A 21,615-nucleotide genomic window follows, 5' to 3' on the forward strand; every position below is an offset into this window, starting at 1 on the left:
CGGGTGGACAGTATCTGGTCCATGGTCCAACCGACACTTTAGCTTCGGCGGCCCAGTAAACCAGCTCCCATATCCTGCGTAATGGTGCGCACGGCCACATCGTTAAGTAATTTCTCCACCAAGTTCAGCAATGCGCTATTCTTCCACGGTGGCAGGACACCCTGATCCTTGCACGGGGTTCCTGCCGTTGTAGTGAGCCGTTGTGTGACTCCTGTAGTGGGAGGCATGGCCTCAGTTGCGCCTGCTGCGCCTGAACCGGGGTCACTTGACTTGTTCGCCCCATATGTCGATGATGGAGGATCCCTCACAAAAGAGTTGGAGGCCATAGACACCAACTCCCTGTATTGTGGAATCTCCTCTTTGATAGTCTCGGTGAATGCATTTCGAACCGGTGGGCAGTCGACAACAGTTCGCAACAGCCCTTCAAGCATCCTTCGCACAATTCTCACATTACCTCGAGTGAAATCTTTTATTGTTTGCTTGAGCCTATCTCCCACCAAAGATGCACTCTGAGGCCGTACGTAGTTCTCGTAGAGCGGGGGAAAGTACACCTGCCGGACCGCACACTCCCCGTAGAGCCGCTGGTACTCGTCGACGGGCATAATACGCGCCTGCACCAACACCTCAAGCGAGTGGGCCAAGACAGGTCCTTCATCTGCGCGTTTTTTTAGTGGTAGAGACATCGTGTTATGATCCGCAACACCAGAATGTAGAGCAGGTGCAGCTGCCGCGGAGAGCACACGAAGGCTCTGATACTCCGGCGGGGCCTCAATTACAGAGGGCCGCTTTTTACCCATGTAGGTGGCTCGACGCTTCGTGCAGGTGGGCCTCTCGAACCGCGTTTTCGTCTGTGGTTTGACGTCGAGCAACGGATCGGTATCATCTTCTTCATCGGCCTCTTCGTCCTCAGGAGCTGCTGCCGCTTCCACATACATTGGGCTCACACTCTTGTCCTCAATCAACGTCTCGTTGACTACACGGCAGAATATCGGGGCCTCGATAATTTGGCTGAGCTTGCCACATTGTAGCGCAAGAACGCACCGCACGCGCTGCCCAGGTCTCACCACGCCACTGTTCGGCGACACAGAAATTGTTGAGCTCCCCGGTTCTAGCGATGTAGCCCACGAAAAGCTGTATGAAAATGAGTTGTGCCTGTTTTCAACATAACAAATTCGGCGGTGCAGCGAGAAGCGGGGCACCGCACCAATACGCATGACGTCGATGGAAAGGGAAACTGGGCAAAGCCTTGAAGGCAGACGCAACGAGGGCGAAACGGGGATGGGCAGGAAGGCATCATTAATCATGTTACATGCTTCCCCAGTAGACGTCTTCTTTGGATGGTATCCGACACCGCAGAATCGCATACTGTATCCCTCACCATTCACGATCTGAAGGCCAACGTCAATCGTGTAGGTACGCACCTCGAGGGGGCGGAAATACCAATGGAGCTGGGTTGATCCGCCGGGGGGAATAACACCCTCTGGATTCATACACTGAAACACGGGAACACCGCAGTTGGCCGCACAAACCTGCTCAACAAGATCTTCCTGTACAACGTAAGTCATCGGATGCGACGAGGTGTTCTCAATTGTTGAGCTTTGCAACGGTGGCTCGACATCGCCGAGTGCTATGGGGTGTAACTGATAAACAGGTGGATGGTGAAAGGCGAGAGCGTGAGTGTTGTCCGCCACTGTGCGCCCCTCAAGGACCAGAAGAGCCTTCTTACCCTTGTCCAGCCGAAGCAAAACGGGCAAGCAGTGCGTGCCGACACTAACATGGCGGTACGTAATGGTGATAACGGCGTGGGAGTTCACGGGGATGGTCCCCTCTCGAGGAGAAATTTCCAACAAGCGGTTAGAAAGAATTTGCTGCACATCCTCCAACTCTTCATCTTCAACGAACCACGTCTCGTTCCCACCTTCGTGATCAATCGGGTACCAGAACCGGAACGGGGCTGCACACGATCCAGCATTCTCAACGCACAGCATAATCTCCTTATCATCATCATCCACACAACCTACGCCGACATCCATGTAAATTGGCTCAACGCCCTGTACATACTGCGGGAAGGCGAATGAGTCCCTCTCCACGTCCACGCTCTGTACAGGAGCAGCAAGCACGTTATTAATGCTATTAATAGCTAACTGGCACCACAACTGCGAGCGGTGCTGCTGTAACGAGCGTACGTCAGTGATCTGAACAGCCGGGCGTGTACCTTTCAAGCGAACCTCGCAATGTGGGTGCTGTTGAACCTCGTGCAGGTTTGTGGGGCAAGCAATACTACTCAAATCTACCCCCCTGCCGCCAACGAGTGTGTACAAGATACAGTCAGTCACGCCGGCCGGAGGCCGCAACGTAACAAGTACTACAGTGTGCGAGCGGGCGGCCAATGCTCCGCACCTGTTGTTACTGAGGTGAATCATTGGGGTGTCTTCACCCTCCCAATTCATCCTCCTTGTTTTCGTGAGCCACCTCACCTCATAGCATACTTCACACACACTGCTGTTGTATATGGTCCACTCAAATGTTTTCTCCTGTGCGGCTGGACCCTCGTGCTCAATCACCACCGGTTCAACCTCAACTACAGATTGACGACCTTCACCCGTAAAGGGGCAAGAGATGATGCGCTTGCCATCTCTTAAGCTCAGCTCTCTGGGTGTGTTGTTGCAACTGCTGCTTTGTGACTCCCGTTCCCGCCCGACCAAAGGATCAACAGCTCTCCGTGTTGCGTTTGAACTCGGCTGTGTTTCATCATGTGTCGAAATTGAGAATGTTATATGCCCCTCATACAACACAGGATCTTGGGGGCAGAAGGAAACAACCAAATTCATCCCCATCCCTGCTTGTAGGACGCCAACCGGTGGTTCCACAAACACTACACCCTGAAGTGGCTGTGAAGGAGATGACTCGAAGCTAATCGGTACGGTTGTTGGGTTCGTGATTCTCAACGACCGCTCCGTGACGCCTGTTACGCACGCGGGGCGCATTGTAATCATAGAGCTGTCCTCTACGAGAAGCTCTGGTCTAAACCCCTCACCGTGCAGCACTATGCGGAGCTCGTCTTTAGGACTATTGCTCAACTGAACGAGCATCTCTCCACGCATCCACGCCGCGCCTTTGGCACTAAAAGAAAGCATCAAAGGAACGCGACTACGTGCTGGTATTATGCCGTACGCGGGGTTGCACCCGAAAACTGAATTTGATCCATGGCCGCTAATGGCATCACTTCCGCAATCCTTCCCTTTCGACTCTTGGCTCTCCAGACGTAGGGCGACCGCGAAGGAAACAATCACACCTCCACGATTCTCCAGTTCAATAACCGTGTGCGTGGTGCCGTCAACAAGGCACTTAGGAAAGACGATGTGCTTCGGTGCCCCCACACAGGAAACAATGCTTCCAGCCTCCGCATCGGAGCACTGAATAATCTGTTGGCAGTGCACGGTAAAGTAATGAGGAGGAGTGAAACTTCCCTCCTCGATTAAAAGGAAGGACTGCATCTGCTTGTAGTTTACATAGCACTCAAGATGCTGGTCGCGGAGTGAAGTGCCTGCTGCCCGCGACCGAGTAACGGTGAAGGTGCAGTAAGAGTGAGGCAATATATCTTCTTGCATGGGCGTCACGCTGAAACTGCAGTCGGCGGGGAGGCACCAGTACGCCGTCGCCACCGTGTTGCTCCGGTTGTACACGTTCACATATTGAGGTTCGTTCCTTGAATCCACAAAAACTAATGCCTCTGTGCTCAACACGAAGGGGGCGCCGGTGGAGAAAGACGAGTTCCACCGAGCGAAACTAATACGGCCCCCGCTCTTTTTGCGACAACCTCCCGTCACCAACTCACTGGAGGTCGTCGGGTCACGATGAAGATCTCGCAGCATTGCCAAACTAGAGGTGGAAAGTAGATGCATCAACGTGTCGGGCACCTTGCCACCCCGCAGAACCTTCGAAAGGAGGAACAAATCCTGCGGTTCAGATGCCCCAAGGCCGACCTCGTGACGCCAAAAAAACTCCTCCACCTCCTTCAACCCGAACGACATGGGGCGGATGCTGTCATCGTACGCAGAGCCAAATAAGTCGACGAAAACAACGTGTCTCGTGAAGTTCATGATAATGTGCAATCGCCGTAGATAATTCATCGGGTATGTAGGACAGAACTCCACCCACATCCGCTGGGTGCCTTTAGCAGGGAGTTCTCCGGTCGTCGGTGTTACAACAAATGACGCGCCTGGAGAAACACCAAGAACATAGAAGTTCACAGACACGTCTGAGAGGTTCTTGATGTAAAAAGAACGCCGCAATGCCCGGCGGTGCTCATAAACAACGATGTTCTTTTCCATCCGGATGTCACCAAAGTTCATGGAAGTCACTGAAGCAACCACAGTGGGCGCAACCACAACACCGCGCAGCAGCAACGTAACCGTGTTCCCAGCGAGTGCTTTTACGCACAGCTTGTCAGAAAAGGCAGCACCCACCGACGTCGCAGCGAAGGTAACTTTGAACTTCTGTGCCTTCCCCCGCGGAATAACACCGGTCCGCGGTGCGGCAGTAAAGGGGCATGAGAAGTCCTCCCTTTCCACCTCCAAACTGAACACCGCGTCAACCACTGAGGGATTTTCGACATCAAACTCCATAGTGTGCACCTTACCAACGTATACGGTACCAAAATCTAACAAGAGACTCCTGCCATCCTGCAACAACTGCATCTCACGACCGCTGAGGCAGCTGTCGTCAGCGGTAGTTGAGCCGGTTACGGTGCTAGGCTCCTTCGACACGCGGATGAAGGGGTACTTGGCAACACCAGATATCTTTATTGTTGAGAGTAAAGAACCACACGCAGCCATTTTGCACACCGCCTGAGCAATCAAAACACACGCCTCCGACGGCGTGAAAGTTATGCACAGGTCCACTGTTTCATTTTCCCGAAGCTCCCCGCTTGTGGGTGTAATGCCGAAGGGCGCCGGCACCTCCCATTCGTACGAGACGGTGGTGGTACCCACGTTCTTCATGGCGACGATTTCCCTCGCAGTGGTAGCGGTTGGAACATAGCCAAAGTCATGGTGTGGAGGCACTTCGACCCTCGCCGTCGGTATTTTCCCTTCCAATTTCACGAAAAAGCTACCCCGACCAACGACAGTCACCTCAAACATGTCACAAATATCAACAAGCTCCGTTGGGCGGAAAGATACTTTAATATCGGTGGCCATGCCACTGCTGAGTGTAACCGGATCGGGGAAATCCATGATAAAAACTGTCTTTCGCAGCGGCAGTCGGTACACTATAGTTTGCTTTTTCATGTCTAAATTTCGTATCCGCAGCCTCTGGGTATATTCGCCACCTGGCTCCCAGTGGCGCCATAGGAGTCGACCAACGCAATCAACGCCGAGCGTTCGCTTCCGCTGCTCCCGGCCATCTGGCTCAAAAGACATTTGACAACTAAACAAAAGCACTACTGACTACGGTCCTGCACAGGGCAGAAATACAAAAACTCGCGCACCCTTCTCCGTCCCGTCTATGAATCCTGTGTATCTTCCCAGCAAGCGATCACAAAACGTAAAAAGAAAGGGGAAAAAATAGAGGCAAGTGACACACAATTTGCATTTTTCACTTCACCAAACCCAACGTAGAAGACAAGTCCAAAATGCGCAACGGAAGAAACCTGAATGTGCCCGCTTACACCACACGAGATGGCAGCTTCCGCATCCTTTTCCCCTCCGGGTTAGATGCTTGTGGAGAGAATGGAAAGGAAAGAACCGGCAAGAATTAAATAGCTACCCCTAATAACTTTGTATTCTGCGGCGCTCGGGTTGTACGTGGTAAAAAGATAAAACAAGTGCGTTGCAAACAATGGCAACGCAGAAAAGGGTCACAACGAAGAGGTGAACTCCGGTATTCGCTTGCCCCATAAACTCAAACAAACAAACAAGAAATAAAAGGAGATGGGGGAAACAGCGATAACAAGGTTAGTGACATAAGTAAATGGTGCAATAGAGGTCGACAATAAACCGAAAACCAGTGACAGAACTAATGAGGACCGTTATATTGTAGTAAAGCAGGAAGTATAAAGTGGTAGTATACGAAAAGCGGGGTGAAGAGAACAAAAGCAATGGTAGTCAGACACCTGGCCGCAATTTATAAAGTGAGAAAGTGGAAAACGGTGCATGTTATGCTCTGGAACCCCACTACTTCGGACGTCTACGAAGAGACGAGCAGCCACGAAGAACAATAGCGATAACCTTACCAAAGAAGGTGCAACATGGAAGCAATTGCCTCCTCACATAGCAGACCATACAATGATGTTTGCCGCGGATACCGCGGCAAACCATAGTACACAAGCACGTTGGAAAAAAAACGTTGGAAGTTTCCTCACTGAAGATACTTCGCACGCGCCAACAAAGCGAAGAATGCCAACACCATGTAAACCGCAACACTTGCTGCACACGCGACGATGTATTCCGGGAGTTCTTCCGGAAAATACCCCTGCAACCTTGCATACGTCGTGCCATCCGGAAAGCAGAAGGGCACCTTCGGCTCACACACGAACTTCAAACCATCAAATTCGTTCACCACAAGCCCCGCTAGGCCGTAGCGCACAAACGAAACATATTTGAGCCAACGCCAAAAGAATGGAAGGCTCTGAGTGCCCATCAAGACACCCCCCGAGGGTAGAAGCAAAAGCACAAGCACCAACGGTGCCACAATGTTCGCCACTTGTATGTTTCTCGACAAGCTCGAGAGGAACAAACAAAGAAAGTAGCTGTTCAGCACAACAAAGGTGCACGTACAGGAAAAGAGGAGGAACTTACCCACACCCTGTTGCAGACCCATCGTGAAGTACACTATAATGTCGAACAGGAGGTTTGTCACAACGGTTATCGGCACGTCCTGAACAATCTTCCCTATGTAGTACGCAAGCACACAATACATCCCGGCACGATGCTCTCTCACGAAAATAGCACGCTCCTCGATGAAAAGATTAAGGGTTGCTAGGCACGAAAGCGATGTATTCATGGTTACAAAAAATAGCGAGCCCATTCGATTCCGAATAGACAGCTGATCGTTACCCAACTGAAAGTACACAGAGCCGATCACTGTCCCGAAAAATGCCGCTGCAACGATACGGGCCACCGCCGCGCTGGAATCCCGTAGTTTGCTTAACACCGCACGCCACGCCACGACATAGATTTGTTTCGTGATGCCACGGTAATATGGTGACGGGTCTCCCCCTGGAAGACCATCATATCCATAACTGCACCTTTCGTTGATGGCACCAATCTCACGCTCCACCACGGCGAGCAGTGAAGTGTGGAAGGCGGTGACAATGCCGGAGCACGTTCGTGACATGGCTAAAGCACAGTTTTGACCTACACCACTTTTAAAAAACTCCTCACTTGGTGGCACAGCCACAGCGTCCAGCAAAACATCTGCTGGATTGTCCAGCTGCGGCGGCGCGACGCCTACACCCTCGAGGAATCGCATGACTGCACTCGCGGGCCCGAAGTACGCCTGCTCACCTGACCCGGTTAACAGCAGCAACTTGTCAAACAGCTGGAATATGCTTTTGCGTGGCTGATGAATTGAAAAGACAACAGCAACACCACCAGCTGCTATCTCCTTAAGGACAGTAAGGAGATGTTGGGCAGTAAAGGTGTCAAGGCCTGTGGTTGGTTCGTCAAGGAATAAAATGGATGGCTGGGACACCAGCTCCATGGCGATCGCGCAGCGCTTCTTTTCTCCCCCGCTGATTCCACGGACCATCTGCGACCCAATTCGTGAGTTCTGTACGTGATCGATGCCCAGAAGTCGCATGACACGCTGGATGTGTGTTTCCAGCACACTGCGTGTGAACGACGGCGGAGTGCGCAGCTGGGCGGCGTATGAAATGCTTTCTTTCACAGTCAAATAAGGCCAAAGCAGGTCTTCCTGCTGTACGTACGCACTGATGCGGCGAAACGATCCCAGGTGAATTGGGCGCCCCTGCAACAGCACCTCACCACCTATAGTCCCACTCTTTTGTCTTTGCGCCATTATGTCAAGAAGCGTCGACTTACCGGCACCAGACGGACCGAGCAAGGCAAGCAACTCACCACCTCTCACATAGCCCGAGATACCGCGTAAAATTTCTTTTGGCCTCCCTTTGTCACCTTGGACAGTGTATGTGATATTTCTAAACGTTAAGGCCACAGGCTTCTCTGGCCCCAATGAAGCGGGGTCTTCTTGATTTGGGCCCTTAACTAGAAAAGAGGTCTCCTCTTCTTCGGCATCTGTAAACTGTGTGAAACAAGGAGGGCTGCCATTGCCCTCCATTTGACCCGTCCTTACTGCTGGTGCAAAACTTCGAGCAAGTTAATGAAATGCATTCAAAAGTAGTGGGGCACAACTGAAGCGCAACAATCGTACTCACGGGACAGAGTGGTTGGACAATAAAGCGGAGGGAATGTTTGTGGGCACAAAAGTGCCACGAGCAGAAGCACCAGTATGAAGGGGGGACGACGATCAACCCCAAGTAAACATCCAAAACAGTGACAAAAACGATGTAAAATAGAAGAAAGGTAAAATAACTCCCGTAAACCTGCATGTCCATGTCTGGCAGCGGAAACGAAAAGGCGTTGCACGCAGCACGATGAAAAACAAAGGAAACAATGTCTCCCAGTTTTGTCTTGTCTTTATTGAAATGTAAAAGGAATCTCCGGATCGAAGTAAGATCAAAACGAATGGTATTTAAATAAAAGAAGAACACAAATTCCTGAAACACGCATGCGTGTACGTAAACGTAATGAGACGTAAGCTTCCCCCCCCATCATGCCACCAGTGTCAACGAGTAGGTCAAACTTCAGCGACGACAGCATAAGCGTTTAACCTCCTTATTATAAGGCCGGCATCCAGAAGCTGCTGAATCACCGAACTTAAACACATTCCAATATGATGTTCTCCACCCATTCGCTCAAAAAGACACCTCACAACCTCTTCAGGCACTGCTGAGCCATTACACGCCCGCTGTTCAGCCAACATCTGGCGCAACAGCGCAAGGCAAGCGACCTTTTTTCCTACCCTTTTTCGCTTGTGTGCACCAGCAGCGGAACGTGATGCGGGACCATAGACCGGTCCTTCCGATACGAAGTGATCTAGTGAGCTCAAACCAGCTGAGGTCGTGGCAACGGACACGGCTGGCTGGAGAATCGTGGATGAAGCTGAAGCAGCCGTATCCGCAGTCCACAGGTGATGTTTGTAACACAACCAGACCTCCTCCGCAAGGGTTTCGTTCCATCCAGCGACACAGGTACGACGACAATCGCCACTCTGAGCTTCAGCTTCAACATTGCAAATCCCGTTGAGTATGAGCCGTGCAATGTTTAACTCCCATAGCACTACCAAATGTGAGCCGAAGGTCTTTTCGCATTCGGTGACCCCGTATTGGCACCACTCAGAAAGACGGCTAAGGTAAAACGCTGTGAATTCGTTAACAGGAATGGCCGCCTCCAAGGATGCGGCACACGGCGCCTCCTTCACAATGATGTGAAGTGTTGCGCTGCTTAACGGTCCGTGGCACATCGAGACCCTGCTGCTACCTAACGAGGTAGAGCGAGACCGAGGTGCCGACTTCGACTGCGAGCGGGCCACGGAAGCAGCAATAACCTCATCGCCGACTAACGCAGCGTTCTGTAACAGCAAGTTGGCGGTGGTGCGAGCCACAACAGTAAACTGCGGTACGATAGCCGCGATGCCGAGGTTGTCATCATTGGAAGCAGCGGTAATCTGAGCACGGGTACGGACCACCCCACCACGCAGGGTGGCAGCCCCACCAGTACCGCTGCCGCCTCCACTGTTTACGGGACACAGGCCACATAGGAGGCCTCCCACATGATTCGTGAAAGCACCGCTGCCGTTGGCAGGCAACTCATCGATGACGAGTGAGTCCACCGCGGAAACCGCACCAGCCATAAGAAGTTGCTGATGCACGTGTGGGTACGCTGCAGTGATAGCCTGCGAAGCAACTGTGGATCGCTGCCCTCCGCGCATAACGTGGGCACCAACAAGTGTGGCGCAGGAGCCTAAAAAGTGAAGAAAAGCGCGCAAAAGCGCCGACTTCCCCGAACGCGAGGGACCGAGTAGTAACAAGTGAAGAGGCCGCCGACTGCGGCAACGAAGCGAACGATATATCGTGTGTGTGGCGACAAGAAGAAGCATCGACTTGCACAATTCTTGACCCGCAATCTCTGGAGCAAATGCTCTCGTAAGCTGTTTAAAAGTAAGCGGTGGCGTAGCCGACACAAGGGACAATGGGTCCCTAGTCACTTCGGCGGTTGCTAGCATTGGCCGCATCACCCACTCCACATCGCTACATCGTTCAGTGTTGTGAATAACGTAAGCAGTACTTCCATCATCCATACTGCTTGCATACATAACGGCGCATAGTACATCCCCCAGGCGCATCTGCGTACCAACATCACCATAGGCCCATGCGGAGAAATGCCGCATGCTGTCCAGCAGCTGTATGACGAAGTGTGTGCGGCTGCAGAGAGCAGGTTGAAGTCGCTCAGTTGATGATGACACAAAATCTGTACCACGCCAACCAAGCTGAACAATGTCCGTCGTAGTAGGCAGAAGACGCAACGCGACGACTCGTATGGGACGTCGATGCAGCACACCATGGATGTCAGAACCATGCGGCAACCTGGGAAAGGGCGAAGAGGAGGTCGCGCTGATTAGAAACGCACATTCCGAAAAACTATAAACATTTTCAAAGGAAGAAGCCAAGCACCGAAGGTAATACAGCGCTAGCGGTTCGTCCTGTAGATTCCAGACTCTCTTTTCCCAAGTAGCACACAACGATGGTGGTGCTGGCGGCCCGTCTTGCAACAAGTTGAGCAAATCTGTGTACGTTAATCCGCCAACACCAGAATTTTTCTTAGAAAAATCGTGCTGCTGAAGCCATTCCCTCACGTAGCGCATCCATTCTCCCGCCAAACAGTCAACTGCCATCAGTTAGCTTTACACGCCTTTACTTACACATCCTTGGGAAATTTAGACAGGAAGAGAAACGTGAGGATAACAGCAGACGCACAGTACATGCACCGGGGGGTTGGTGAGAAGCACCTGCAATGGAGCACCAGCAAGCGCAGTCTCCGCTATATCCTTCGTGAAAAATACGAGCAGCACGCACATTAACTTTCAAACACGTTCATTTGCTATACTACTGGTGGTTCAAGAGCAGCATACCAGACCTCGCAACGGCGTACCGCAGGTTGACGTCCCAGGCGTAGAAGGAGAAAAATTACTCGGCGTGGAGCAGATCAAAAGGAGGAGTCACAGCCCTGTTTTTCGCCCAAATGAGGTATTCAATGGCCCCTTATGCGGAATGTTGCTCTTACTCCTCCCTTCACCACTCGGACGTTTACGTGCAGGATGGGGGTGTTCTACAAGCCGTCCCCACTAGTGAATACCCCCTTTTCCCCTTCCCCCGGAGAGAAGCAGCAGAACAGTAACCTCAAACTGCCGTTCCAGCCCCCGCTAGTACCATTAAAGTGGAGCGTACAGGTGTCATACGATCCCCTCTCCTTTGGTGCTACCACCTACGCCTGACGTCCATTTGAAGCAGGACATGCTCTGCAAAATGCTGGATGCGTCTCCATGGCGCAACGCATGCGTATCGGGTGCCATTATGAGAGGTCAGTGCCACCGGTACCCGTCGCTGCCACTTTTCCCCACCGGCCCTACCCTCGAACGGCTATAGGGGTGTAATACCCCACTCTGTTCGGTGCTTCCGCATTGCCTCACAAAAGGTCTTTGTGTACACCGATTCGTAAACCTCACCAGCAACTTCGCTCAGAGCCTGCCGGTAGGCTTCATTGCGCAACGCTTTTACTCGCAGCTCGTAATCCAGTGATGCCATCAGCAGTTCCTGGCCGGCACCGTCACCGTCACTGTCACTATTGCTACCACAAGGTTGCGGCGTAATACCTAGCATTTTCTTTCCTCCTGTCTTCACTACGGCGACCGATGAGAAAGCGGAAACAGGAAAAGTTAGTAATAAATGACGTTATCCTGTTTGCATGCGGGCACATAGGGAGCCTTGGTCGCAACGACGGACACAACAAAATGAAAGAGGCGAGCACTATCAGAACACAAGGGGGGCGGCGCCCACGTTGTTGGGAACTGCACGTGAGCACCAACACTCGATAGGAGGGATTCCCTGTGCCTAATCCTATTGTTTCTGTCTTCACCGAGCTAAGGTCCTCTCAGCATCTGCCCCAAAGTTGAAAAAAAAAAAGGGGGTACACGCATGCAGACCCCGACAAAGTGGCCTGGCAACACGAAGCCGACGCCACATCGCAGTTAGATGTGGACTCACTTCACGCGCAATGCTCGCGCTCGCCGTGATAAACGCAAAGCTTTCAGTACAAGCTCCCGTAGACATCACAACATCGTGCTCACGTTCAGTGTCTGCATACACGTGAGAGTCACCTAAAACATCAACGTCTGAATACAGAAAAAAAAAAAGGCAGCCACCTCCCTCCACAAGAAAATGCTACCCGCCACAACAGCGGAATGGCCCGAACGAACGGAGCGCCGTGTACTGTCCAAGCAGAAAATGCCAGGGCGGCTCAACAGCACTCACAACTCGTACGCCGTTGCAAAGAAATCTTACTTCCCTACAGCTGCCTGCCCACCAAAGCGAGAAGAACGCGCGTTAGCACGGGAGCCAGCCGAGTTGTAAAACGTTCGTGGGCCCGCCACTGTACGCGGGGCCTTCTGTCGCGCCTTCTCCCTCATAGCATTGACATGCACGGCGCGATGCGTTGGTAGGTTACCGTCGTAGTTCAGCCAATCCAGCACATGCCTCGTACGGTGCCGGATTTTCGGCTCGATCTGTTCAGGTTCAAATTCCCAGCGTACCAAATGGCTCGCACGTTCATCTGGTGTATCACCGAACCACTGGTAGTCAACACGTACGTACTGATTTTGCAGCGGCCTTTCGTTTAGCACGCGCGTTGCCGTCACAGGGTCCGCGACCGAGGCGCCCAGTGCCTCGCAGCCCTGAACAACCTCAGCAAGCAGCTGTTCCACGGCAGTGTGAGCAGGTGTTCCCTCAACTGGAGCTACGGGTAGAATGCGAGGCTTCTGCCCGTTATCAAGAGAGTGCAAAACCACCCATGGGGTTTCGCTATATTCCAACAGCATCTCTGCTTCCGTATACACCTGCGAGTTGTGGAACGTAATAGGGATAAGGAACTCACGTGCGAAGGACCGTGCGATCTCCGCGGCAAGTTTCCCTCGAGCGGTACTCTGCCGTTGTGCATAGTAGACGTATATTGACTTGGTGAAAGGATGGACCTTAACAACACGCTCTAGTAGTAGTGCATAAGGCCATATTACCTCCGCAGCTTCATTTCCGAACTGCCGTTTTGGCTTCGGTAAACCCTTGAACGGCTCTAGCTGATCCCACTCATCACGCATTTGCAACTCCCACCGACGGATAAATTTGTACTGGGCGGCCTCTCGCTCACTTGTTTGTCTCTTTCCTGGTCCCCGATGCAGCCCAGTTGGTCGGCGGCTGGTCGAGGTCGGCACATCCTGAAGCTGCTCAAGTCCAAAAAGAGTACATGTCGTCGAGAAGCCTCGAACAACGTGGAGGGGCCGGCAACAGGAGCTGGTCACCGCACGTCGCGTTAGAGACAACCCGGGAACAAGCATATATTTACTTGTGCAATTAACATTTTATTGTTCAAATGAGAAGGGTTGGGTGAGAACGATGGGGGGAAGAATATGGCCGGGGAGAAGCTAACACCAGGTGGAATAGTTGATACGCAGAATCGTTAAAACATGCGCAAAAATGGGGGGAGGAAGCACTTGATGTCACGATGAACCTTTCTTGGGTAGGCCATAGGATGGTAAACATCAACTCTATTCTTACCCAGTCGTCTTCGACAATAACCAACGTACATAAACGACAACACTCAAAGGGACATGACAAATCATACCCAAATGCAGCATACACACGCCACCACGACCACTTTACCATCAGCTACCCTCTTTGTGGAAATCGGGTGCACTAAATGCTTAGCGTGTGCGTACCGTCGCTATGCGCTGATGCCTTGACTGGTTCAGCACACGTGGGCAGCCATCACGGTCCTTCTCCAGGGCAACGCAGTACTGGCAATAATAAGCCACTTCTGTTGGTTTGCTTGCGTTACACATTACGCAACGCTCGTCTCCCTCGCGGCCAAAACCACAGTCACTACAGATACGGACTTCCCGCATGGTTGGCAACACTTCGTCGAACTGAAGATCACATATAACACACCGACCTTCGTGTTGCTGACATACATACCCTATATCCACACCTGGCAACTTGCGGCACATCTGCTGCTCCTGCTTGGAGTGGCGAAGCATGGCGACGGAGAGCTACAGTGGTGCACCGAATCCCTTGTATACACAGTTCTTCGAAGGCTACAGAGCTACAAACCGGAAAAAAGACGTTGAGAGATGAACAAATACCCCCACCTACGCAGGCGAATTTACACAAACTATGAAAAAACTTGGAGATTTAACATGAAAAGTCACTCAGGCGGAGCGTACATGGAATTAAAGGCACTAGGAAAATAGGGAAGAGGAGGCTGGGAAACGAGAGAAAAGAATGAAGGCCTCCGCATACATCCTGTTCTCGATAGCAACACTGCGACGTGTGCGTTGGAAGCGCCTTTGAGCGTGCAAGGTTTATCTTACCCGAGTACCGGCAAGGGAAGCTAGCACACCCACACGCCCCCTTACCTGGGGAAAGGGGGTATCTGTTTTAAAAACAACCAAAATAACGAACGCCGTAACACACCTTCGCGCACGCGCGCACAACGCATTTGCACAAGCCAACCATGACCAACCCGCAGGCACTTCAGCTAGAGTCCCTCTGCCGTTTCCTCCCCCGACCGCCACTCCTGGTGGAGACGACCGTACCAGCCTCACGGCCGCCCCCATCAATATTTGTTGCCTCCACCGCCGATCTCTCTCCTAACCCCCCTCCGACACTCAATTCGCCACCGCTTTTGTATCGTGTGGCCGCTGTTACCCCCCTCTGCCTAACTACTACTGGAACGGCTGCAATAGGCGTATCGGTGAACTCATCCGAATGAACAGACGCAATCACCGCCTCCCTAGTCGACGACGCTGCAGACCGAACAGACGGCACGCCCGGCGTGAAAGCGACCTCATCGGCAAATGTAACACCGTAGCCCAGAGCGGTCTCCACTGCAGGACTTGAAGAAATGGCCACAGGGCGGGATGGTGCATGACCCCCGACAGGGAATAAGCTTTGGTAAACAGGTGTTTGCACGCCAACACTCCGCCCGGCATATGGCAACTCCCGCGGCCGCCGCCCCGCTGCGCATCCTCATCACCAACACCGCGGTGGCGTATATTAGCTCGAAAGTCATAAAACAGTTCAACGGGAAACAGTGCATTTTCTTGGTGAAAAACATACTGGCGGCACGTGGGGCAGCGTGCTGCCCGCATTAACCATCTGCGCAGACAGCGACTGTGGAAAATATGCCCACACCGCAGCTGCCGTCCACGTGCTGAGTCAGTGACAGGATCAAAGCAGATCACACAGTCCGCCGCAGTACCAACCTCCGGGAAAGAGTCCACAACGTGTCGGAAGCGAAACAGGATCGAGGCCGCATACAGGACATCAAGGAAGGGTGCCAGTACCACAACATGTACTAAAATTCCGGTAAAATTTGGCAGGTGTTCACCAGACACAACCAGCAAGATCAAAGAGCAGCAGATACGGATGGACAGACCCACCTCCTCCATGGGGTCGAAGTCCACACTTCCAGCCCGTCCCGTCAAAACGTTAGATGTGTGCCATGCGTGCAAAGTGGCAAACAATAATAGTTTCAGGAGTCCAGTGGTAAGTGCAGCAGTCCACATGATAACCGCAAATTGCGCTAACGACCCCATGGAGCTTTCCTCCCTTGGAGAAGTTACGTGGAAAGACCACAGTAGAGCAGTACAAAAGAGAGCAAACCCGCACAAAGTGCAACTCACCACGCGAAACTTCAGGTCCCGCCGACGGGGCCACATTTCCAACTGCTGCTCCAGAAATGCTACACAACCAGAGGCAACCCCGCCTAGTAGTAGAGAGTCACGCCACGCTAGAGTTACAGAAACACCAGCGCTGAATGTCAGTAAGAGAGGGTAAAACAAGGCCATGAAGACAGTCTTGCGCAAGGGAGTACCGGAAGAACTTGGGTTAACCAGCTGCCCATGCGCATTAGCTTCGCAAAGACCGCAGACCCGCTCCACAAGAAGCATTGTGGACCACGACGCTGAAATCACTGCTGTCATCACAGCTAACCAAACAGCAGCGACAACGGTTTGCGGAAGGCGCAGAAGGAGGTTCCACTGCGCCACAACGGCCACACCCAGCAAGATGAACAATACTTGAAGCGGTGTCATCTCACGCACACTGAACCTCTATGTTCTGCTATTCACTACTATTCTCCCTTTTTTCTTCACCAAAAATGTCGCGGCAATATTACCCGAATGCACCTCGTGCGGAAAGCGCCCACCAACTCCTACAACCACAGAGAGCTATGGAAGCAAAGGGACAGCGACTAAACGTGTTTTTTTTTAAAAAAAAAAAAGGGGGCGATAAGAAGCGAGAGCGGAAAGGTAATGATACCTGTGTGGCATTTCTCGGGTGATGACACAGGAGCGCAAGGGTTAGCGAAACCAAAGCTAATCAAGGATAGGAACGAGGAAAACAGAATGCACCACTCTCCTTTCCTGCGTGCAAAACGGACGGAGGGCGACAACGAACGCAAAGTCACAACACGTCACGTAACGAGACGCCATTCTCCACACTTTTTTTTTACGAAACGCCGACGTTATTTTCCTACGCTAATTGCCCTTCCCTTTTTTTTTAAAAAAAAATCCCTCAACATTTTTCCCCTATTTTTCGTCAGGCACTTGGCAACCAGCCTCCGGCTTCCTCCGTCTCCTCAGCTTCCGTCTGTCTCCACCACGCACGTACGGAAACATAGAAACAGAGAGGGGGGATGACAAATTGCCCCTACGATTGTTCACATCCGCCTGTTACCCCGGAGGGATTTTGTTAATTGAAAGGATCCTTATTATTGTCTCATATGATTCATCCCCACGCGCTTATACGTATACGTGAGCAGGGGGTCTGTGTCAACACATCTGCTGTTTACTGCAACTCGTATTGACTTCCCCCCCCCTTCCTTCGGGGCACACTTGCACACCATTTCCCCTCCTCCTTTCTTGTTGCCTCACTCACGCTTCATCGATAAAACACGGTGCAAGACGTTAGAAAACTCCCAACTCAATCGTTCTTTTCCTCCTCCCCCTGGACTTACAAACTCCTTTCGATCTTTTCTTTGAATACGTTCATCAGTTAATTTGAAATGCCTTACCTCTCCCACCCCACCCCGGCGGCATATGAAGAATAAAAATAAAAAATACCCCCTTCTCTCGCTCATCCCGCTCAGCATGCATTGCTTATACCACCGTGGATTAAACATGCACGAGGTAAAAAACCTTTCTGAATCTTCTTTATCTGTGGCCCAGCCCACTTACTTCCGTACTTCGCACAAACAACGAGTATAAAATATGTAACAAATATACATATATCACGTGTGTGGTTTCTTCCTGTTTCTTTTATCTTGTTTTCGTATCGTTACTGCATTTTTACCGCTTGAATTTGCTTAGCTATGTGACGTATGTGAAGGGAGGAGATGGAATGGGATGCAGACGTTAAGGTTCTGCTACCAACAGAACCGCCTCCTTTCAAGTGACACCCGCAGCATCACGCGGCGAGTTTGCATGCCAGCGCCGCTGCCTCCTCAAAGTTCTGTGCGGGATGCAGGGGGAGGCCGCTTTCCTTCAAGATACGCTTGCCTTCTTCTTCCTTGCTGCCGCTTAGTCGCACAACAACAGGCACCTCCCGCACCCCCTTTGACTTCAGCATTCGAGACGCCGCAACGATACCCTCGGCAATGGTGTCGCAGCGCATGATGCCACCGAAGATGTTCACGAGGATGCTGCGAACCGCCTCGTCACCAGTAATAATTTCAAACGCTGCGACAATCTGCTCTTTTGTCGCGCTCCCACCGACATCAAGGAAGTTTGCAGGCTTGCCGCCACCGTGGGAGATGAGGTCCATTGTGGCCATGGCAAGGCCAGCACCGTTTACGAGGCAACCAACGTTGCCGTCGAGGGCGATATAGTTTAAGTCATACTTTTTGGCTACCACCTCTTTGGGGTCGATCTGCGTGGCGTCAGCGAGGGCAAAGATGTCATGCTGGCGGAACTCTGCGTTATCATCAAACGACAACTTAGCATCAATGCACATCACATCGCCATTTTCCAGCTCCACTAGGGGGTTAATCTCCACCATCGTGCAATCCTTTGACTTGCCAACGTTATACAGTGCCTTTATTTGCTCGGCAGCATTTTCAGCGGCGCGTCCCGTGAAGCCCAGTTCGTGTGCGAAGGTAAGGCAGTTGTCGTGGTTAATTCCCTCTTGGACGTTAATGCGCATCTTCTTGATCTTATCCGGCTGTTTCTGTGCAAGCTCCTCAATGCCCATACCTCCCTCTGCACTGCCAATGAAGACAGGTGAGGCGGTTTTGCGGTCGAGGAGCAGTGCCAGATACAACTCACGCTTAATTCCAGAAATCGCCTCAGTGACGTAGAGCCTGCTCACCTTCTGTCCCTTCGGTCCAGTCTGCTTCGTTACGAGAGTATTATTCAGCATACGGCGAGCGCATGCGAGCGCCTCCGCCGCATCCTTGCACACATGCACACCACCCTTGAAACCGTCAACGAAGGTACCCATGCCGCGACCTCCTGCGAGAATCTGTGACTTGACGACTTTCTTATCTCCTTTGATCTTCCCGAGTGCCGCCTCCACTTCCTCAATACTGGAGCACGCAACACCAAACTCCGTCTTGCATCCACCCTCCTTCAGCAGGGCCTTTGATTGGTACTCGTGAATGTTGAGGTAGCGGCACTGCGTCAGCGCAGCCTTCGTGGGAAGGCAGACACGACCAATGCGAGTAAACATACTCGTTACTGTAATGTGGCTTTGTAGTTTATACGATACCCTCAGCGAAATAAATAAATAAAAGTAACTTCTCCGCTCCCTTTCTGGACCTTTTTTCGTGGCTAGCGCAACCTCTGCCGTTTGGTTTGTGGAGACGGAAAGAAAGAAAGAGGGGAGAAAAATGAAGGGTGAAGGAGAAGAAATCACCGAAAAAGTACCTGTCCGCCTCCGAGATCCCGGCCGGAGGCTACGGAAGCAAAACGAACGGTCCGTGTTACAGGTCATAACAAGAAATTAATCCGCCTAGCAGCAACGAATAGTCGATTCAAGCACTCAACGAGAACTTAGTATGATAACACAAGCTTACATCGCTTTTACCCGCTTTTGTATTGTTTCTCAATGATAAAGCGAACGACGGTCCTCTTCGGCAACCAACAGCTGAGGCGGTGACCCCTACCACGGTATCAAGTCACGCAACAACACTCATCGGTGCTGAGCACAAAAGGAAATAAGTCAGAATCACGTGGCAGGGGGTTACCGCGCGTGGAAAAAAAAAAACGAACATGCTACTAGGTGGGATTTAAATGGTTAGTACAAGTGCTCTCCCGTCACCATGACGAACGCAGCGCATCGGTACACGCAAAGCCAGGCATAACCTACCTCTGCACAGAAAAGAAACAACCATGACCTCAGGCATACACTTTGCCACATCCTTCCTCATTGTGCCATGTGCTGCAGTGCTGCGAAAGAGGGGAGATTAGTTAATGAAAACAGGGATTCTATGTAGTGCGTGCTAAAGACTTTCCCTTCCACTCGCTGTCCTCGATCCTCCTTCACACTGGCATCCGCCAACAGAGTGATTACCGTCGCGGGAAAAGGACAGTTTGTTATTGACACATATGAATGGAAGGAAGCCGTTCTAACAATAAAAATGAGAATAATTGGTGTGTATTCCGGGTGCTGGTGATCTCACTGATTTCTCGACTGTCACACTGGCAGAAACCAGTAACACGAAGCGGTGTATGCTGGCACAGAAAACCTCACCCAAAAAAAAACAAGGCGCACAGGCCCGCTCCACGCCAAGAAGACAAAGCACGGCAAAGCGCAGGTGTACGGACAGAGTTGATTCTCAGTCAGAAGAACATCCAGCGGCCACGCCGCTCAGCCTATCAAACGACGTGATGAGGAAGGAGCCTCAGCCGTGGCCCAGCGGAGCGCTAACCTCCTCTGTACATGCAGAGATATGGGGGTAACTAAATTGCACCGTTGCTACACCGAGGCAACGCGTGGCGAAACAAGCTATCCGTTTGTCCTCTGAGAAGAATGCACCCCCGACAACCCATTACGCGGCCCAAACAACACTGATGGCGAGAAAGGAGGAGCGTTAAGTTTGAGGTGGATCAGGAACCAAAGGACTCGTGGTCGGTACCAGTAGGCCGTACCGTTAAATACACATGGCATAAACGGCTTAATGCGTGTCCCCCCTTCACACGCTCGAAAAACCTCTACGAGCTGTCGTAATCGCTGCCCTCACTTTCCTCAACCTCCTCTGAGGCGCATGAGTCTTCCTCATCACTTCCCTCTTCATCACTTTCCTCGTCCTCCCCTTGCTCGCTGCTGTCTACATCGTCAGCTCCGCGGGCTTCGGTGTTGTTCTCCACGCGGCGGTATTTCGCTCTAAGCTCCTCCAGAGGCACATCTTTCTCCGCCTCGAGGCCGCGGAGGACTTCGTCGAGGTCCTCCTTGTTCCGTTTTTCTGCACGACGCAGTGTTGATTCGTCGTCCTTAAAGCTGCGGGATGGGATGTAAGCCTCGTCGTCGTCCACAACGAGTCCCGACTGCCGTGCAAGGTCAAGGTAAGTTTTACGAAATGACATTGCCTCCTGATACCACGTGCTGCCCTTCGCATTGTACTCCAAAGCGTTCGTAATCATGCGAGCGACGTCGTTCTGTACGTCCACGTCAGTTGCATAAGTGCCCTTTTCAATCCCATCGCGTATGGAAGAGAGGTCAACAGGACGCTTTATCACAGTGTGGTAGTCCGGCAGTTCTTCGGCACTAACTGGGTGATGAAACATTCCAAGCTTGTCAAGATCCCACAGACGGGATACAAAAACAAGACAGCCATTCTTGTTAAAAGAAGTATCTCGCTCGTTCTTGCTCATTGCTCTAACGCAGATGTTCGGCGCCGCCCGAGCTCGCTCACCCTCCTCCTTCCCACCCTCGCGTCTGTATGCGAATCTTCGCCGCGACCGCTATTGTTTGGTACCCGGCGACTCCGAGATTAAAACTAAAAATTATATATTGAGCTTGAGCTGCCGCCCCACGTGTCCAATGTTCAACTTAATAGACGACTATACAGACGTGGATACGCAAATGTACGTGTGAAGAAACGAAGAAAAAAATTTCCACATGCATGTCACACACAGATGTTTATGTACAGACTTTCGCCCAACTAACATATCATGAGCGTTTCGCTGGAAGGAAGTGGAAACAAGAACGATATTTGTCGTTGGGAAGTTTTCCTCTAGGTTCACCCACCACGCATGCGGCTGGAA

General features: G+C 51.8%; 9 protein-coding genes across 9 annotated transcripts; 1 reads left to right on the forward strand and 8 right to left on the reverse strand.

The window, feature by feature from the left end:
- Positions 1-38: 38 nt before the first annotated feature.
- TbgDal_X9020 (hypothetical protein, conserved) lies at positions 39-5,423 on the reverse strand (the record flags this gene model as incomplete). Its single annotated transcript, XM_011779773.1, has 1 exon — positions 39-5,423. The coding sequence occupies one exon, from the start codon at positions 5,421-5,423 to the stop codon at positions 39-41; it is 5,385 nt and encodes a 1,794-aa protein (XP_011778075.1).
- A 937-nt stretch (positions 5,424-6,360) lies between these two features.
- TbgDal_X9030 (ATP-binding cassette protein, putative) lies at positions 6,361-8,301 on the reverse strand (the record flags this gene model as incomplete). The annotated part of the gene is made up of 1 exon (XM_011779774.1): positions 6,361-8,301. One exon carries the CDS (start codon positions 8,299-8,301, stop codon positions 6,361-6,363), a length of 1,941 nt encoding a protein of 646 aa, XP_011778076.1.
- Positions 8,302-8,820: 519 nt separating this feature from the next.
- Positions 8,821-10,977, reverse strand: TbgDal_X9040 (hypothetical protein, conserved; the record flags this gene model as incomplete). Its single annotated transcript, XM_011779775.1, has 1 exon — positions 8,821-10,977. One exon carries the CDS (start codon positions 10,975-10,977, stop codon positions 8,821-8,823), a length of 2,157 nt encoding a protein of 718 aa, XP_011778077.1.
- Positions 10,978-12,639: 1,662 nt separating this feature from the next.
- TbgDal_X9050 (hypothetical protein, conserved) lies at positions 12,640-13,689 on the reverse strand (the record flags this gene model as incomplete). The annotated part of the gene is made up of 1 exon (XM_011779776.1): positions 12,640-13,689. The coding sequence occupies one exon, from the start codon at positions 13,687-13,689 to the stop codon at positions 12,640-12,642; it is 1,050 nt and encodes a 349-aa protein (XP_011778078.1).
- Positions 13,690-14,055: 366 nt separating this feature from the next.
- On the reverse strand, positions 14,056-14,388 carry TbgDal_X9060 (hypothetical protein, conserved; the record flags this gene model as incomplete). Its single annotated transcript, XM_011779777.1, has 1 exon — positions 14,056-14,388. One exon carries the CDS (start codon positions 14,386-14,388, stop codon positions 14,056-14,058), a length of 333 nt encoding a protein of 110 aa, XP_011778079.1.
- Positions 14,389-15,132: 744 nt separating this feature from the next.
- Positions 15,133-16,446, reverse strand: TbgDal_X9070 (hypothetical protein, conserved; the record flags this gene model as incomplete). Its single annotated transcript, XM_011779778.1, has 1 exon — positions 15,133-16,446. One exon carries the CDS (start codon positions 16,444-16,446, stop codon positions 15,133-15,135), a length of 1,314 nt encoding a protein of 437 aa, XP_011778080.1.
- A 219-nt stretch (positions 16,447-16,665) lies between these two features.
- Positions 16,666-17,052, forward strand: TbgDal_X9080 (hypothetical protein, unlikely; the record flags this gene model as incomplete). Its single annotated transcript, XM_011779779.1, has 1 exon — positions 16,666-17,052. One exon carries the CDS (start codon positions 16,666-16,668, stop codon positions 17,050-17,052), a length of 387 nt encoding a protein of 128 aa, XP_011778081.1.
- Positions 17,053-17,818: 766 nt separating this feature from the next.
- TbgDal_X9090 (succinyl-CoA ligase [GDP-forming] beta-chain,putative) lies at positions 17,819-19,342 on the reverse strand (the record flags this gene model as incomplete). The annotated part of the gene is made up of 1 exon (XM_011779780.1): positions 17,819-19,342. One exon carries the CDS (start codon positions 19,340-19,342, stop codon positions 17,819-17,821), a length of 1,524 nt encoding a protein of 507 aa, XP_011778082.1.
- Positions 19,343-20,562: 1,220 nt separating this feature from the next.
- On the reverse strand, positions 20,563-21,222 carry TbgDal_X9100 (hypothetical protein, conserved; the record flags this gene model as incomplete). Its single annotated transcript, XM_011779781.1, has 1 exon — positions 20,563-21,222. One exon carries the CDS (start codon positions 21,220-21,222, stop codon positions 20,563-20,565), a length of 660 nt encoding a protein of 219 aa, XP_011778083.1.
- Between the last annotated feature and the right edge of the window lie 393 nt (positions 21,223-21,615).

This window comes from Trypanosoma brucei, chromosome 10 (genome assembly GCF_000210295.1).
Source record: "Trypanosoma brucei gambiense DAL972 chromosome 10, complete sequence".
NCBI lineage: Eukaryota > Euglenozoa > Kinetoplastea > Trypanosomatida > Trypanosomatidae > Trypanosoma > Trypanosoma brucei.